The sequence below is a fragment of the Triticum dicoccoides genome, chromosome 6B, assembly GCF_002162155.2.
Source record: "Triticum dicoccoides isolate Atlit2015 ecotype Zavitan chromosome 6B, WEW_v2.0, whole genome shotgun sequence".
In the NCBI taxonomy this organism is placed as follows: Eukaryota; Viridiplantae; Streptophyta; class Magnoliopsida; order Poales; family Poaceae; genus Triticum; species Triticum dicoccoides.
This window is the reverse complement of record NC_041391.1, coordinates 470,052,907-470,071,513: the sequence shown is the minus strand read 5'-3', so window position 1 is coordinate 470,071,513 and position 18,607 is coordinate 470,052,907. Positions and strand designations below refer to the sequence as shown.

At 44.9% G+C, this 18,607-nt stretch overlaps 1 protein-coding gene across 1 annotated transcript; it reads left to right on the top strand.

Annotated features, from left to right (window-relative positions):
• The first annotated feature begins 11,532 nt into the window (after window positions 1-11,532).
• LOC119324617 lies at window positions 11,533-15,097 on the top strand. The gene is made up of 4 exons (XM_037598390.1): window positions 11,533-11,695; window positions 12,105-12,199; window positions 13,087-13,352; window positions 14,024-15,097. The coding sequence occupies exons 1-4, from the start codon at window positions 11,666-11,668 to the stop codon at window positions 14,836-14,838; spliced, it is 1,206 nt and encodes a 401-aa protein (XP_037454287.1). The 5' UTR covers window positions 11,533-11,665; the 3' UTR covers window positions 14,839-15,097.
• The last annotated feature ends 3,510 nt before the right edge of the window (window positions 15,098-18,607 follow it).

Here is an 18,607-nt window from a genome sequence, read left to right as displayed (position 1 = left end):
ATCCGTCAAGTCTGCGAGCTCCGCCCGCGTCCTCTCTCCCAACTCCGACCACGCGCGCTGGCCGGGAGCGACCGGAGCGCCCGCACCGCCGTCTTCTTCCTCCTCGGTCTCGCCGGACTCCGTTGACTACTCCGACTCCGGCAGGCCTCCCGAGCCCGCTGCCCTCCACGACCGGTTCCTCGGTGAGCATGCGCTCCTCCTCCTCCTTGCCGTTAGCTCGCCCGTGCCCCGTAGCTAACCCGCCGCCATAGCCGTAGGTCGCCACTACCCGGTCCTCTGCAACTCGCCCTGCACCGCGAGTGCCTCGTGCGCGCGTGCCCGCGCCCCCGCTCCTGCTGCTTGCTGCTGCCGTGCTGCGCTCCGCTCGCGCTCGCCCGCGTATGGTTTTGCTTGCTGTTGCGGCTGCTCCGCCTACGCCCGCCACGACCAGCCACGCGCTCCACGGCTCCTCTGCATGAACTGCTGCTAAGTACTGTAGCTATGGCTAGCTTTGCGAATTTTACATCGAGTAACCCCCTCGACTGCCCTTAAACTGCGGCTAAACAACTACTAACAGGACCAAAGAAAATATGGGAAGATAGTATACTTGACAAACTTCATTTTACCCCACTGGACCAAATTCATTTGATGTGCGGATTAAATTCTATGAAAATCACAAAATGCTTTCTTCTGTTGACAGAAAACAATTTTAACCTCTAGCATTGTGTGTTGCGTGCTGTGTGTGTGCCGTGCGTGTGGGTTCTGCCCAATAGTGGCCAGCCCTTGTTAGTAGGAGTACTAGGTTTAGCTAGTAGTATTAATTAGTGCTAAGTTAGTCTAGTAGTAGATGACATGTAAGCCTCATTAAATAAGTTAGGTTTATTTATTTGTTTAGTTAAATAGTCCATGACATGTGGGTCACAGCTCTCCTTTTTGACTAGTCAATTGACTTGGTCAACTCAAATTAAAAGTAATATAGAAAATCTAGAATATTAATAGAACTTTGAAATTTAATATAAAATAAACCGTATCTCGGATGAAAAAGTTTTATTCATGAAAGTTGCACAGAAAGGCGAGACAAATCCGAATACGCAGTCTGTTCTTCTGCCACACATCCCTAGCATAGCGAACATGCAACCTTCCCCCTCCAGTTCGTCTGTCCGAAAAATGACAAATTCGGGGGAACATTCCCGGATGTTATTCCCCTTCGCCGGTATCGTGTAGCATTGCGTTAGATCACCCCTAGCGCTGCTTATTACTTATCATGCATCTGTTTGCTCTGTATTTACTGTTTCTTCCCCCTCTTCTCTCTGGTAGACCCCGAGACTGATGCTGCCCTTGTTATCGACTACGTCGACGACGACCCTTCTTCCCTTTCAGCGGAGCTTTCAAGGAAGCCTCCCCCTTTGATCATCCCGATATCGCTCATTCTATTCTTTAATGCTTGCATTAGATTTTGCTACTGTACTTGATTGCTCCTATTCTGATGCATAGCCTGCTTTTGTAACCTGCTATTGTACCTTACCTGCTTATCCTAATCTGCTTAGTATAGGTTGGTTAGTGATCCATCAGTGACCCCTACCTTGTCCTTGTTGCCCCTGCTTCATCATCGATGACTCAATCAACGTGATCGACGACCAGAGCTCGACACCTCACATCACATCACGCCCCTTTAGTTGCTCGACTCTGCAGAGCTACTATCGAGTGCCGAGGGTGACCCCTCATAACGCACTCCTGATGATAATTCTGTGGCGTAGCTATTCAGTCGTGGTCATTGAGGGTGGTTCCTCTTTCACCATTCCCGATACGGCTCTGTCGTGCAACACCTCAAGTGTGAACCTCGAGGGTGGATCCTCTTACGTTCACCTTGATGATTACATCGAGTGGAATCCACCGGGGGTGATTCCTTGAGTTTTCCCTTGATGTTTGGGCACACGGTTACAATGAATTTACTTGAGACATTGGTGAGAGTCGGGCGGGCCCGGAGAGCACCCGCAAGATAATGACGTGGCACAGCCGGGCATTCTGAGCCCTTGCCGTAAGTCCACGAGACGTGGCGACGGGGTCACTTCGATCGTGAGTCTCTGCTCGTCTCCGCAAGCTAATAATACACTATGGTTTGGGTATTTGTTCTGAGTTGGCCTTTGGCCTTTACGCACTAACCACCACGTGAGAATAGTTATGGGCCTCGACGTCGTAGTATCAGCCGAAGCTTTGTCAGACGTCCAGTTCAGCATCGTGGGCCTGTCAGGCCAGTGCCATCCAGTATGAGGTGGTGCTCGTCCCGGCTCGTCGCACAACGACCCGGAGTGTTGCGGGCGATGGGCCCAAGACCCCGGAGTGCTTAGGATGTAGACCAGTGGGGACTTCTCTGCTGAGCCTAGTAGGGCTGCGACGTGTTGATCTTTCGAGGCCGGGCATTGACCCCAGAAAGGTGTGTCCGGCCAGAGTGATCGAGCATGTTGGGTAAGGTGGTGCACCCCTACAAGGAAGATTATTTATTAATAGCCGCGTCCATGGTAACGGACGTTTAGACTTATATCTTGATCTTATACAACTACAAATGGATACTTGAGATATGTGGCTCCGGGATTGCTTTCTCGCAGGGAGTCGAGGAAGGATCTCTGGGCATTAATGTTACAACATGTTTGTTAATTAAACTGCTATTCTTTACTCTCCTACATGCTGCAAGATGCTCAGAGCTGCTTGAAGATGCTAGTCTTCGATAGGCTAGGCCTTCCCCTCTATTCTGGCTTTCTGCAGTTTTGTCCATAGATACAAACCTTCCATTTGATATCAATGCATACTTAGTATAGATCTGATGCTTGCGAGTACTTTGGATGAGTACTCACGGTTGCTTTGCTACGCCTTTTCCCCCTTCTTTCTTCTTTTCGGTTGATGCAACAAGATGGTGGATCCCTGGAGCCAGAGGCCATCGACGACGGATACTGCTACTGGAGACCGCCGATGACTAGGAGTAGTTTAGGAGGTCCCAGGTAGGAGGCCTTGCCTCTTCGATTGTGTTGCTTTTATGCTAGCCTTTTTAAGGCATCCTTGTTTAATTTATGTCTGTACTCAGATATTGTTGCTTCTGCTGACTCTCTTGTGTATCGAGCTTGTATTCGAGCCCTCGAGGCCCCTGGCTTGTAATATAAAGCTTGTATTATTTTGATTTGTGTCTAAAGTTGTGTTGTGATATCTTCCTGTGAGTCCCTGATCTTGATCGTACACATTTGCGTGTATGATTAGTGTATGATTGAATCGGGGGCGTCACAGCTGCACAGAAGAATTATCTCCTTGATGCACCGCTAGGTGGCAGACCTATTGTAGGAGCAGATGCAGACGTTATGAACGTTTGGCTAGCTCAATATGATGACTACTTGATAGTTTAGTGCACCATGCTTAACGACTTAGAATCGGGACTTCAAAGATGTTTTGAACGTCATGGATCATATGAGATGTTTCAGGAGTTGAAGCTAATATTTCAAGCAAATACCTGAGTTGAGAGATATGAAGTCTCCAACAAGTTCTATAGCTAAAAGATGGAGGATAATAGCTCAAGTAGTGAGCATGTGCTCAGATTGTCTGGGTACGACAGTCGCTTGAATCAAGTGGGAGTTAATCTTCCAGATAAGATAGTGATTGACTGAATTCTCTAGTCACCATCACCAAGTTACTAGAACTTCGTGATGAACTATAGTATGCATGGGATGATGAAAACAATTCCCGAGCTCTTCGTGATGCTGAAAATCGACGAAGGTAGAAATCAAGAAAGAGCATCAAGTGTTGATGATTAAACAAGATCACTAGTTTCAAGAAGAGGGCAAAGGGAAAGAAAGGGAACTTCAAAGAAGAATGGCAAGCAAGTTGTCACTCCCGTGAAGAAGCCCAAAGCTAGACTAAAGCCTGAAACTGAGTGCTTCTACTGCAAAGGAAATAGTCACTGGAAGCGGAAATGCCCTGAATATTTGGTGGATAAAAAGGATGGCAAAGTGAACAAGGGTATATTTGATATGCATGTTATTGATGTGTACCTTACTAGTGTTTATAGTAGCCCCTGGGTATTTGATACTTGTTCGATTGCTAAAAATTAGTAACTCGAAACAGGAGTTACAGAATAAACAAAGACTAGTTGAGGATGAAGTGACGATGTGTGTTGTAAGTGGTTCCAAGATTGATATGATCATCATCGCACACTCCCTATACTTTCGGGATTAGTGTTAAACATAAATAAATGTTATTTGGCGTTTTCGTTGAGCATCAATATGATTTGATCATGTTTATTGCAATACAGTAATTCATTTAAAGTCAAAGAATAATTGTTGTTCTGTTTACATGAATAAAACCTTCGATGGTCATACACCCAATGAAAATAGTTTGTTGGATCTCAATCGTAGTGATACACATATTCATAATATTGATGCCAAAAGATGCAAAGTTAATAACGATAGTGCAACTTATTTGTGGCACTGCCGTTTGGGTCATATCGATGTAAAGCGCATGAAGAAACTCCATAAAGATGGACTTTTGGAATCAGTTGATTATGAATCATTTGATGCTTGCGAACCGTGCCTTACGGGCAAGATGACTAAAACTTCGTTCTCTGGAACAATGGAAGGAGCTACTGACTTGTTGGAAATAATACTTACCGATGTATGCAATCCAATGAGTGTTGATGCTCGTGCCGAGTATCGTTATTTTTTGACCTTCACAGATGATTTGAGTAGATATGGGTATATCTCCTTAATGAAACACAAGTCTAAAACATTTGAAAAGTTCAAAGAATTTCAGAATGAAGTGGAGAATCATCGTAACAAGAAAATAAAGTTTCTACAATCTGATCGTGGAGGAGAATATTTAAGTTACGAGTTTGGCCTTCATATAAAACAATGTGGAATAGTTTCACAGCTCACGCCACATGGAACACCACAACGTAATGGTGTGTCCGAACGTCGTAACCGCACTTTATTGGATATGGTGCGATCTATGATGTATCTTACCGCTTTACCACTATCGTTTTGGGGTTATGCATTAGAGATAGTTGCATTCACTTTAAATAGGGCACCATCAAAATCCGTTGATACGACGCCTTATGAACTATGGGTTGGCAAGAAACCAAAGTTGTCGTTTCTTAAAGCTTGGGGCAGCGATGCTTATGTGAAAAAGTTTCAACCTGATAAGCTCGAACCCAAATCGGAGAAGTGCGTCTTCATAGAATACCCAAAGGAAACTGTTGGGTATACCTTCTATCACAGATCCGAAGGCAAAATATTCGTTGCTAAGATGGATCATTTCTAGAGAAGGACTTTCTCTCGAAAGAAGTGAGTGGGAGGAAAGTAGAGCTTGATAAGGTAATTGTACCTTCTCCTGAGTTGGAAAGTAGTTCATCATAGAAATCAGTTCCAGTGATTGCTACACCAATTAGTGAGGAAGCTAATGATGATGATCATGAAATTTCAAATCAAGTTGCTACAGAACCTCGTAGGTCTTCCAGACTACGATCCGGACCAGTGTGGTACGGTAATCCTATTCTGGAAGTCATGTTACTAGACCATGATAAACCTACGATCTATGAGGAAGCGATGATGAGCCCATATTCCGCAAAATGGCTTGAGGCCATGAAATCTGAGATGGGATCCATGTATGAGAACAAAGTGTGGACTTTGGTGGAGTTGCCCGATGATCGGCAAGCCATATTGTATAAATGGATCTTCAAGAGGAAGATAGACGCTGATAGTAGTGTTACTATCTACAAAGCTCGACTTGTCGCAAAAAGTTTTTCGACAAGTTCAAGGTGTTGAATACAATGAGATTTTCTCACTCATATCGATGCTTAAGTCTGTTCGAATCATGTTAGAAATTGCCACATTTTATGAAATCTGGCAAATGGATGTCAAAACTGCATTCCTTAATGGATTTATTAAAGAGGAGTTGTATATGATGCAACCAGAAGGTTTTGTCAATCCTAAAGGTGCTAACAAAATGTGCAAGCTCCAGCGATCCATCTATGGACTAGTGTAAGCATCTCGGAGTTGGAATATACGCTTTGATGAGTTGATCAAAGCATATGCTTTTATACAGACTTTTGGAGAAGTCTGTATTTACAAGAAAGTGAGTGGGAGCTCTGTAGCATTTCTAAAACTATATTTAGATGACATATTGTTGATTGGAAATGATATATAAATTCTGGACAGCATAAAAGGATACTTCAATAAGAGTTTTTCAAAGAAAGACCTCAGTGAAGTTGCTTACACATTGAGCATCAGGGTCTATAGAGATAGATCAAGACGCTTGATAAGATTTTTCAATGAGTACATACCTTGATAATATTTTGAAGTAGTTCAAAATGGAACAGTCAAAGAAGGAGTTCTTGCCTGTGTTACAAGGTGTGAAGTTGAGTAAGACTAAAAGCCCAACCTTGGCAAAAAATAGAAAGAGAATGAAAAGTCATTCTCTATGCCTCAGTCATAGGTTCTATAAAGTATGCTATGCTGTGTACCAGACCTATTGTATACCTTGCTCTGAGTTTGGCAAGGGAGTACAATTTTGATCTAGGAGTAGATCACTGGACAACGGTCAAGATTATCCTTAGTGAGGACTAAGGAAATATTTCTCGATTATGGAGGTGATAAAAGAGCTCGTCGTAAAGAGTTATGTCGATGCAAGTTTTGACACTGATCCAGATGACTCGAAGTCTCAATCTGGATACATATTGAAAGTGGGAGCAAGTAGCTAGAGTAGCTCCGTGCAGAGCATTGTAGACATAGAATATTTGCAAAATATATACGACTCTGAATGTGACAGACCCGTTGACTAAACTTCTCTCACGAGCAAAATATGATCATACCTTAGTACTCTTTGGGTGTTAATCACATAGCGATGTGAACTAGATTATTGACTCTAGTAAACCCTTCGGGTGTTGGTCACATGACGATGTGAACCGTGGGTGTTAATCATATACAAATATGAATATTAGTGTTAAATCACATGATGATGTGAACTAGATTATTGACTCTAGTGCAAGTGGGAGACTAAAGGAAATATGCCCTAGAGGCAATACTAAAGTTATTATTTATTTCCTTATTTCATGATAAATGTTTATTATTAATGCTAGAATTGTATTTACCGGAAACTTAGTACATGTGTGAATACATAGACAAACAAAGTGTCACTAGTATGCCTCTACTTGACTAGCTCGTTGAATCAAAGATGGTTAAGTTTCCAAGCCATAGACATGAGTTGTCATTTGATTAACGGGATCACATCATTAGAGAATGATGTGATTGACTTGACCCATTCCGTTAGCTTAGCACTTGATCGTTTTATTTGTTGCTATTGCTTTCTTCATGACTTATACATGTTCCTATAACTATGAGATTATGCAACTCCCAAATATCGAAGGAACACTTTGTGTGCTACCAAACGTCACAACGTAACTGGGTGATTATAAAGGAGCTCTACAGGTGTCTCCAAAGGTACTTGTTGAGTTGGCGTATTTCGAGATTAGGATTTGTCACTCCGATTGTCGGAGAGGTATCTCTGGGCCCTCTCGGTAATGCACATCACTATAAGCCTTGCAAGCAATGTGACTAATGAGTTAGTTGCGGGATGATGTATTACGGAACGAGTAAAGAGACTTGCCTGTAATGAGATTGAGCTAGGTATTGAGATACCAATGATCGAATCTCGGGCAAGTAACATACCGATGACAAAGGGAACAACGTATGTTGTTATGCGGTTTGACCGATAAGGATCTTCGTAGAATATGTGGGAGCCAATATGAGCATCCAGGTTCCGCTATTGGTTATTGACCGGAGACGTGTCTCAGTCATGTCTACATAGTTCTCGAACCCGTAGGGTCTGCACGCGTAACGTTCGGTGACGATTTATATTATGAGTTATGTGTTTTGATGTACCAAAGATAGTTAGGAGTCGCCGATGAGATCGGGAACATGACGAGGAGTCTCGAAATGATCGAGACGTAAAGATCGATATATTGGACAACTATATTCGGACATCGGAAAGGTTCCGAGTGATTCGGGTATTTATCGGAGTACCGGAGAGTTACGGGAATTCGCCGGAGAGTATATGGGCCTTATTGGGCTTTAGGGGAAAGAGAGAGGGAAGGCTGCGCCCCCCAAGGCCTAGTCTGAATTGGACTAGGGGGAGGGGCTGCGCCCCCTCCTTCCTTCTCTTCTCTCTTCCCTTTCCTTGACTCCTACTCCTACTAGATGGAGGGGGGGGGGGGAATCCTACTCCCGGTGGGAGTAGGACTCCCCAGGGCGCGCCATAGAGAGGGCCGGCCCCTCCCCTCCTCTCCTCCTTTATATACTCAGGCAAGGTGCACCCCATGAACACACAAGTTGATTTGTTGATCTCTCTCAGCCGTGTGCGGTGCCCCCTCCACCATATTCCACCTCGGTTATATCGTAGAGGTGCTTAGTCGAAGCCCTGCGTCGGTAACAACATCATCACCGTCATCACGCCGTCGTGCTGACGAAACTCTCCCGTGAAGCTCTGCTAGATCGGAGTTCGCGGGACGTCATCGAGCTGAATGTGTGCTGAACTCGGAGGTGCCGTACGTTTGGTACTTGATCGGTCGGATCGTGAAGATGTACGACTACATCAACCGTGTTGTGCTAACGCTTCCGGTTTCGGTCTACGAGGATACGTGGACAACACTCTCCCCTCTCGTTGCTATGCAGCACCATGATCTTGCATGTGCGTAGGATTTTTTTTGAAATTACTACGTTCCCCAACAGTTCATGCTACATACACAGCCATATAACGCGCGTTCATGGTGGTTGTTCTCATCGGAGTCAGAGCCGACCGATGGGTCCTTGGGGTACTGCTGCAACACCGGTGACATATCGTTGTTGCGCTCGCCGAGGCCAAGAACGAGTACAATCTGGGTGGCTCCTTGGTGGCGGCTTTGTGAGGCAATGTTTGGGCGAATCAGTTCTGTGTCCCATCTCACGGTCATGCTGTGCCATGGCAAGTTCTACTAGCCGGTCTCGGCGACCAAGTACAGCGTACTTGAGTTAGTATTGGATCCGTCCTTGACAAACCTGATGATGATAGAGCTCGTCGAGATCCCCATTGTCGACGCTCCTGCACCAGATCTGCTTGTCCGTTCGGTCTTGTGCCAGAGACCGCGTTCCTCCTTGCTCCAAGTTGGGAAGGCAATTGCTCGGCTGATCATGATGTTTGTGTCCTTCACGGACTCAACGTAATTTCCAGCTGCTATTTACCGCTGATCCAGGGGCCTAATAAAGAGGATCAGGTCGACTGAGGCAGCAACAAAAGCTACCTCCATGTGTGGTTGAGGGCGTGGGTCCTGGCGTCAACGCCGTTGGTGGTATTCTGGCCATGGCGGACGCCCACATTATCGTCGATGCATGCATCATGGGCGGGTCGTAGAAGCGGACGTGCCGCGGGGCGGTAGTTCACGGTCAGACGAATCTGTGGGCTACTAGAGGCTGTGATTGGGGAAGATGTCGAGGAGGAGGGGGTCGGGGGAGGAGGACTGAAGGGGTGGACGGGGGAGTTGATCGAAAAAATTGTGCGGCACCTCCGCATGGCACCTTTCCTGGTGTAGCTATTCAGCACCGACAGGAGGTCATGAATGTGTGGCCAAAGCCCGTCTCAGCGAAGAGCCGACATGACGTGCGACAAACATCGCTCGCTCAGTCTGAACAAGTGTCGTTGCTGCTGGATTAGGAATAGAATAGGTGACATCGTTCCTTGATTAGGAAGAACGGACAAAACGCTTGGTCAGATCAATGTTGCTGATTGCCTGTATCACCGTGGCCACCTCACGTGCCCGTGTTCTCCACCTGCTAGAGAAATAATGAGGTTAAGCCCCTCTGCTTCCAGTATGCCGCTTCACACCAATAGCATGCCTAATGCGGTGGCAGGAAACCTCAAGTGATGCACCAATCCACAACTAGAGATCAAGATTACAATTTGCGTTCTTTATTATGCAGGGATTGGTGCTGATCTATCGTATTGCAGGCATACTGTATGTGCTTTCCACGTGTTTGATGAAATTCTCAACAACATAGGTTATACTAATAATTTAACCCTCCAAATTAGCAGCAGTGCCATGTTTGTCGTCGTCTATTTATAGGGGATTTGGTATTAATTATCTTGTATATCATTATGTTTTAAATTTTAGGGGTGTTTCTCCTTTAAAGGTTTATATGTACTGTCCATGCATACATTGGCACTTCATGGAATTACCGGTTAAATCTCACGAATGAGAGTGCATTCTGTAGTTTAGCATGATTCATGTTACTGATTAATTTTGCAAGTCTGACACGAAAAATGATATATATAAGGCCTTATTGGTTAATTTCGGTTACTTTTCTAGCTCTATGCTCTCTTATATAGGTCTAACATACAAAAGGTTAGTTTATCAGAATTCAATGACAATACATATTTACCAATGTTTACCAGTAATACATCATGTCGGGGTCGAGGAGGATGTGACCAACATGTCAATCAAAAGTTAGTGTTATTCACCCAGATCAATTCACTATGACATGTCCTGAACTAGCGCCCCGAAAAGAAGTTGTTGCAAACAAGCTGACAAACTGAACAGTGGATAGTACTTGAACGTTCATGCAACAATTATCTTTTCAATCCAATATTTTATGAAAAAAGCAAGTGTGTTAATTGTGTGGTTTTGAGCATGTGATATCCATTCTCTTCAATCACTATCTACCCTATTTGCTGAGATTTGTGAGATAGGCCTGAGAAACCCGAAGGGAGAGAGAGAGAGAGAGTAGATTTTAGGTTTACGAAAAAATAAGTGTTTCTTATTATCGGTGTTAAGGCTTCTTTCATTATGACTAATGTGTAGTTGATGATGCTTTTCTTCTAAATCTCATCATGGCCTTTTTTGCGACCACCAGGTGGCAACATACAAATGTTGTCATGCCGCTTTCTTTTTGGTGAACACACATAATTTTTTCTTCATTGCAACGCACGGGCATTTGTGCTAGTAGAAAATGAAAGGCGTACATCCATTATTGGTTCATTGGCTGTGCGCTTTTGGTGAAATAGAGTTACGTCACAAAATAAGCGAGATATAGTTTTGGCGTTCATTTGACCAAAATCACTAATTAAGGAGTACTCTCGGCAAAGGTCATTCTCACCTTATGAGGTTGTGAAAAGTGATGCATTGCATGTATGTCACTTATCGCAACATGAGAGTTTTCTGAAAAAAAAACGTGTACAAAAAAATAAAAAAATAAAACCTGAAGGGAACGCCCAGCACACGACATGTGGATGTGGCTGAGAGCGCCAAGTGACACGCTCCCAACATCAAAAATAACCCTTGCGGAGGCTCCTCGAGGAGTATTTTTTAATTAGTTGCTCTCAACGCCTGCGGGCGTGAAATAGGATTAGCCATGGCGACACCAATTGCCGCGGGAGTAGGAAACACACAAAGCATGCTGATGTACATCAGGCCCAAATGTAAGGAGAACGAAGGTGCCCCATGAGAATGTGGTACGGGCTTTCGGCCCAGCCCTTTCTTATACTAGACTGATCGCCTCCTCCTGAAGTCTAAACCCTCACTCCCCTTCACCACTGCTCCGGCAGCCTTCGTTCGGCCTTGCCCCTCCCGCCGAACCAAGGAGTACCGGGCGCGGCGGCGGCGGCTACCGCCCGCAGGGCCAGCATGGCGTTTCTCTTCAACAAATTCCAGGAGGTACGCTTCCCTTCCTTACGTATCTCGCAACCATCTCCGGATCTCGATCTGCTTGGTCTCGTTGTGCGCGAGAAAACCAACATCGATTAGCCTCAAACACAGGAAATTATTCTAAAATTCTTTTACGAGGATTTGAGTGAAGTCAAGTGTATGTGGGAGGGAGATGATGGTGTGTGTTGAAACATCTGGAAGTCTTACTGTATAAATGTGCTTATGGCTTGCCTCGATGCTCTAAATCGTGCTTGATTTTTCTGTCTAGGTTAGAAGTTTTTTATTTTGCAATTACATTTCCTATATGACTTCTCTGTTTCTTATGGTATGCCAATTCTAATGAGAAGACAATTAGTACTCTGGGCAGCATTATGGCTTTGTCAGCTGTTCCTCTAATCAATTTACTGGTTCATTTCAGGCAATCAAAACACTTGCTAAGAGTCCAAGCTTTGCTCGAGACCCACGGCATCTTCAGTTTGATGCTGACGTGAATCGTTTATTTCTCTATACCAGGTATATGGATATCTGAAGAAATCGCCATGTTCTTGTTCATTTGTTTTTCGCAGATGATAACACAGTAGTTCTGCTACATGCAAAATTGCAAATATCTAGCATTTTTGGTCTTCATAGGCAATAGAGAATTGAGATCAATATTTGGAATTTAGTTTACTCTACAGGTCTATTAAGGTTGTTATTGGATTCTCATAGTTTAGATGCTACAATATATTGATCTTATTATTATCCCTGTGATTAGATGTTGTGCATATTTTACCGTTGACTGAAGGATCAAGCCTCTAAACCACGTGTTAACATGGTAGTTCTGCTACATGCAAAAATTTAGGACTTAGTTTACTCAACAAGTCTATTATGGTTGTTATTGAATTCTCATAGTTTAGATATTATCCCTTTGATTATATATTTTGCATATTTTAATTTTAAAGTATTCTGTTACCGCCTATTGAAGGATCAAGCCTCTAAACTATGTGTTTGGTTATTTCTAGTTTCTTTGGAGATGCATACCAAATTTGCTTGCAACACTCGCTATGAAACTTATGATTAGATTGCTACAAGGTCCATTAAAGTTGCAAGTATCTAGCATTTTTTGTCTTCATATGCAATAGAGAATTTAGATCAACATTTGGAACTTAGTTTACGCTACAGGTCTATTAAGGTTGTTATTGGATTCTCGTAGTTTAGATGCTACAAGGTATTGATCTTATTATTATTCCTATGATTAGATATTTTGCATATTTTACCGCCGACTGAAGGATCAAGCCTCTAAACCATGTGTTTGGTTATTTCTAGTTTCTTTGGAAATGCATTACCAAGTTTTCTTATAATACTCGGTATGAATATGATTAGATTCCTAAATTCTTTATCCTTTTTTATGTGCAACTTAGCTATAATCGTTTGGGAGAGCATTCTGAAGAAAAGGACGCCGAGGAGATTATTGACCTGGCTAGCAAAGCATCTGTTACTGACCAGCAGAAGCAAGTTCAGGGAAATGTTCATTATCAACTTAAGCATATATGCAAATCAATGGATAACATTCTTCGTCCTGATACAAAAGATCCATCACAATCTTCTTCTGATGCTTATAATAATTCTCGACGAAGTGGCTTGAGTTTGGCCGTTGGCACAGGAGTTGCAGCTGCAAACAAGCCAGGTAATATGTTTCAGCTAAGTGCATTCATTGACACATTCACAGTTTTGCACCTGTATCATCCAAATTAGTCTCGTAAGCATATGTTGAGTAGCATGTCTTGCTGTACAATGCATACTACCAAATAAGTTATTTTAATTTCTGCGACCAAAGATACTTTAGAGCCTAAATATGATGATCAGAAAACATATACATGTGTTTCCATCCCAAATATCTACAATTATGGCTAAGGGTGTTATAGTTCCAAAGACATTCGTGGGCCCTTAGTTATGTGATAGGAATAACATTCCCTTTGTTATTTGAATTTTCTGTGCACTTAACTTATGCCTCAATTTTGTTTACCATAAATTAACATGCTTAGCCAGTATCATTCTTTCACGGTTTCTTTGAAGTTCTGGGTTAAGCACACATAACTATGTGCATTGATCTTTTGCCGGTTGCTTCATATGCATCGTGACCTATGAACTGTTCAACTATAGATGGCAAGCTAACTCCATATCCTGAAATGCTTCTTTTTGTACTGTTTACTGCAAGCTCTGTCTTACATTCACATACAGGAATTATGCTGCTACTGTGTTCATATAGATATAGTTACATACATCAAGTTCTTCATAGTTGTTTTATTCGATGAATCATATGAAGCTATCATCTGATGCATTTGCTCTGCAGTGCAGCTGTTCCTGCTACGCGACCTTTAACTCAAGCTGAATTGTCAAACAAATTCAGGGATCAGTTTGGCTACACCCTTGACATCAAGCCGTCACTAATACCTCACAAAGATGCAGGGCAAGGTCTGTTCTTATCTGGAGAAGCTAATATTGGTGCTGTCCTAGCCATCTACCCTGGAGTTATATACTCACCTGCGTATTATCGATATATCCCTGGATACCCAAGAATCGATGCGTGCAACAGCTATCTTATCACAAGATATGACGGAACAATAATCAACGCGAAACCATGGCATTTAGGTGGTGAAACAAGAGAAATATGGGATGGTTCAGATCCAGTGGATTACAATACAACGCCACCCAAAAGCCCAGAGAGCAACTCTGACCGGGCGTGGAGGATGCTTAACAAGCCCCTGCAGAAGAGTGGCACTGAAAACTTCGGGGATGTGCTTGAACGGCGAAATCCACTAGCCTTTGGTCATTTCGCGAACCACCCACCGGGAGGGTCGACTCCTAATGTCATGATCTGCCCATATGATTTTCCACTGACAGAGAAGGACATGAGAGTATACATCCCGAACATTGCATTTGGTGGTGAAGAGCCCGTTACAATGAAGAGGTTTGGCTCCTTCTGGTTCAAGTCCAGAGCCCCTGGTAAAGAGACTGGGGAGTCACCGGTTCTGAGGACGCTTGTGCTAGTAAGTACGAGGTCCGTATGTGACGAAGAGCTCTACCTGAACTACCGGTACAGCAGCTCAAAGGGGCGGCCAGACTGGTATACCCCAGTGGATGAAGAAGAGGATAAGAGGAGATGGAGCTAGGTCTGAACCGACCTGCCTGTAATGTTTTGTTCCAATGTTTCTTTCATCAGTAACTGGTGAACTCCAGAAGCCGATTCGGCCATTCTTTCTATGTTTCAGTCAACCGCATAGGTAGTGTCTCTGCTGAACTCTTCTCGCAGGTCTTTTGTGGCAATAAAAAGAACACCAGTTACGTCTCATGTTATTTGAGGTAGTATCTGTATTATCCATCCCGTTGTTGTAAGGGGATATTTACGAGCTTATCACTCAATCTGTGTCAGCAGTGCCATACTTATTTGCTTTCGGAATAGTAACAAGCTATGCCATATTGCCAGCGAACTGCTTCTCATCTAAATAAATACTACCTCAGTAACTCAATATAAGACATTTTTTTGACACTATTACAGTGTCCAAAACTTCTTACATTTTGATACAGAGGGAGTATGTAGAGACTTGGGAGTTCCAATTGGTTGAGTAATCTTGTGATGTCCTGCCGTGGAGTAGGTCCAATATGTTGAGTGCTCCATGTTTCACGTTTGTCTGAAACTGAGGTGGCTGGTGTTGTGGCCATGCATACGTCTGAAGCATTGGAGATGGGCGACTAACAAACAGCCTACGCCCAAGCTGACAGTGGTAGTAGTTCTCTATCTATAGTAGTGTGTCGACAGACTGTATCGTACTGGATGGCGATATCTTCCGTGCAGTTGGCTTCACTGAAGATCACGCGAGCTGACTGCTGACCAAAGGCCGTCTCTTCTCTTCATCATCTCATCCCTAGAAGACACCGCTGTACGTGCTGCGCCGTATGGGTAGCATGTGTTGTCGTCCTTGGAAGTTGGAGCACGCATGCCTGGGTAACTTGTCTTGCCGACTAGCCGCACCGAAAGAGCACCCATATTCTTTGGTAAGATCATAAGAAATCCATGCAATCCCCGGTCAAATCGTCGTCGCTCCGCAAATCCTGAACATTTCTGCCGTGCACACGCTGAATGCTGTATTCTAAGATCTCTCTCCATGTGCTCTTCTTGCTCAGAGCTGGTAGAAACCTGCTGAATACTCAACTGATATTTGATGCCGACGAAGCATCCAACAAGGCAGGCGTGGCATATCATAACAGGCAGAGTGGCTATCTTGTCAGTCGAGATGCCAACTCATTTGGGAATGGAACAGACCACAGTATGTATTATTGTGGGAACAAGCAAAGCTTTGCTGTCAGCTTGTTCGTATCATGGAAATTAGTGAGCGGATAATGAGACACGTTATACGGTGGGTGGAGTGGACGGACGGTGTTTCCTTCTTGGGAGAAACCTCCTCTTCTGTTGATCAACAGTTTAGAAACAAAATTGACGAATAACTACTACAAACATGATTTCTTTTCGCAAAAAGACACATGATTTACTTTATCATGATAGCGGGGAGCTTGCACGTCATTGCACTGACAACGAAACGGTTACACAAATCTGTACAACAACACACCTGATTACAGAATCACAACTCACACGCTGGTCTATGCAAGACGAGTTGTTGTCTTCTCATCCCCCATAATGAAAGCCAAGCCACGAGTTGTCTAAATAAGTAGGAGTAGTAGGCATTGTTATCTCTCTTCACTCTTTTCTTTCCTGTCCTTATAATTGAGTGGAGTATTTGACATCACCCCATCGCATGTGTGTGTTTTTTCACACTTGAAAACCGAAGAATAGTAGCACTGCTATATATTGTGACAGATTTACTGATGTTACAAGCCAATGGTGATGTTTCAAGCCATTACATCATCGAGGAATCGAGGGTGATCCAACAGGAAAGAAGAATACTGCAATCCCGATCCTTTTGAATGGAAGAGTGTTTCTAGTGCCTGAAACATCCGGCCAGTCCACATCAGTCGCGGAGATTAAAGCCATGGCGATGACCAAACCGGAATTTGCTTCGACGCCCGTCCATATCCGGCGATGGTACTGTACCGCTTTTCCTCTCGACAGGTTTGTTATGTAGCCCTTGTATTCTTCAACGGGTGCTATGTATCCATCACCTTTGTGTACTTGTGCGCATAGAGAAGAGAAATACTACTACCAGTACACTGCTGTATTCCACTATGTATGTTTGTATTCCACTATGTATGTTTCTTCGGTGGCGGTGGTCAAACAGGTACTCCATCATTGGATCGATGGTGACCCTGGCCTGAGGGGATTAGTTATTTGTGTTCGTGCTTCCAGTGCAGACAAAACGATGGGTTACTGTAATGGCTGGGCCCAAGCTTAGGCTGGTAACGGGCCAAAGGTCGGACAAGTTCTCCGGCCGGCAGACGGCAGTGCTCGGTCCGGCCGGCGAAGCGTTATCCTGATGTGGAAAAGGTCCACAAATTAACTATGCTGCCTTGTGCTGCTGTTCAGCGATATATAGTGCGCATGCTAAATCCATGGTCGAGACGGTCATCTTCTATATGTAAATAGCTAGCTTTCACTAACCTATTTCTCTAAACATGCAAGCATGCCACCTTATCCTTCTCACTCACAGAATAAAAAGCAGATATCATATAAAGATGCTCTTCTCAGATGAATTGATTTTTTGCCACACTAGATTGTAGAGGTGGATCTTTACTTATACCTTGTACTTTCTCTTTTTCGTTTTTTGGTTCCCTCCCCCAGAGGAACTTCTACAGATGTTCCTTGCATTCTTTTTATTTGATTAATAATATGATGCCCCCTCCGCCCTCTCCCTCTCGCGTCGCCCGAACACGCGGGGGGGGGGGGAGCAACCTCTGCCGCCAGCGACCCTCCCCGCGTCCGTCCTCCCCTTCGCTGCCGCAGGTAGTTGGCGGCCGGGCAAAGCCCGTGCATGCGACACGGTGGCGGAGGGCCTCTCCCCTCTCCCCCGGATCCATGGGTGGCGCGGGCGCCCAGATTCGCGGAGGTGCGACCCCCACTTCGGCCCACGGCGGCACGACGTCCTAGCGGCGGCAGCTGTGGTGGTGCCGGTGGGAATCGGCCGGATGCACAGGGGGCGGCGGTGGCCGAGGCGGCGACCCCATGGTTGGGTGGCGGCGCGCCCGTTGGTCCGATCGGTTCCGGCTTGTCCCAGATCTGGTGACTACCGGACCGCGCGGGCGGTGGCGGCGGCCCGGCATGGCCGGTGATCTGGACACAGTGGTGCCGGCGGCTCGCTGGTCTGCTGGAGATCTAGGAGTATCATTGTCTCCGACTCAGTCTGCTCCAGTCCGTGCTAGCTCCAGTACAGGGAGGCTGTCGTCATCTCCCAGTGATGGCTGCATGGATCCGCTGGCAGCAGCTGGATCCTTTGGATCTAGTCTCCGGCAGAGAAGGCGGCGGTCCGTGCACAAGACGCTGGATGGAGTTCTATGAACAAATCTGGGTGAAAACCTGCTCTTCGCTAGATGCCAAAGCTGACGGTGGCGGCGCTCTATGGCGTCGTTCCCTTCTTGAAGGCATCGCCGTGGAGAAGTTCTAGACTACTATCTGCTATCTCCGGGGGAAACCCTAGATCGATAGATCAGAAGACGGCGACGCGATTGTGTCGTTTCCCCCTTGGGGGCGTCTTTCTTGGAGGTGTATGTGGGCTCGAGGTACCAGTGGACGACATCTTTGGTGGAGCGGTGTTTCATCATACACATGGATGGTGACAGATCTTGATGGCATGGCGCCCTGGAGATTAGGAGTCTGATGTGCGATGATGGACTCACGCTGGAGGGTGACGATGTCTGGCATCATGGTGGCGTCGATAGCAGCTAGACCGGGCAAGGTCGATGCGGCAGTACAGCTCTGAAGATGGATTGGTG

Bases quoted from the DNA above. Each gene is read 5' to 3' on its own strand.
- LOC119324617 (XM_037598390.1), top strand. From the start codon at position 11,666: ATGGCGTTTCTCTTCAACAAATTCCAGGAG. The intron at 12,200-13,086 runs GTATATGGATAT...TGTGCAACTTAG, and splicing joins CGTTTATTTCTCTATACCAG to CTATAATCGTTTGGGAGAGC. The intron at 13,353-14,023 runs GTAATATGTTTC...TCTGCAGTGCAG, and splicing joins TGCAGCTGCAAACAAGCCAG to CTGTTCCTGCTACGCGACCT.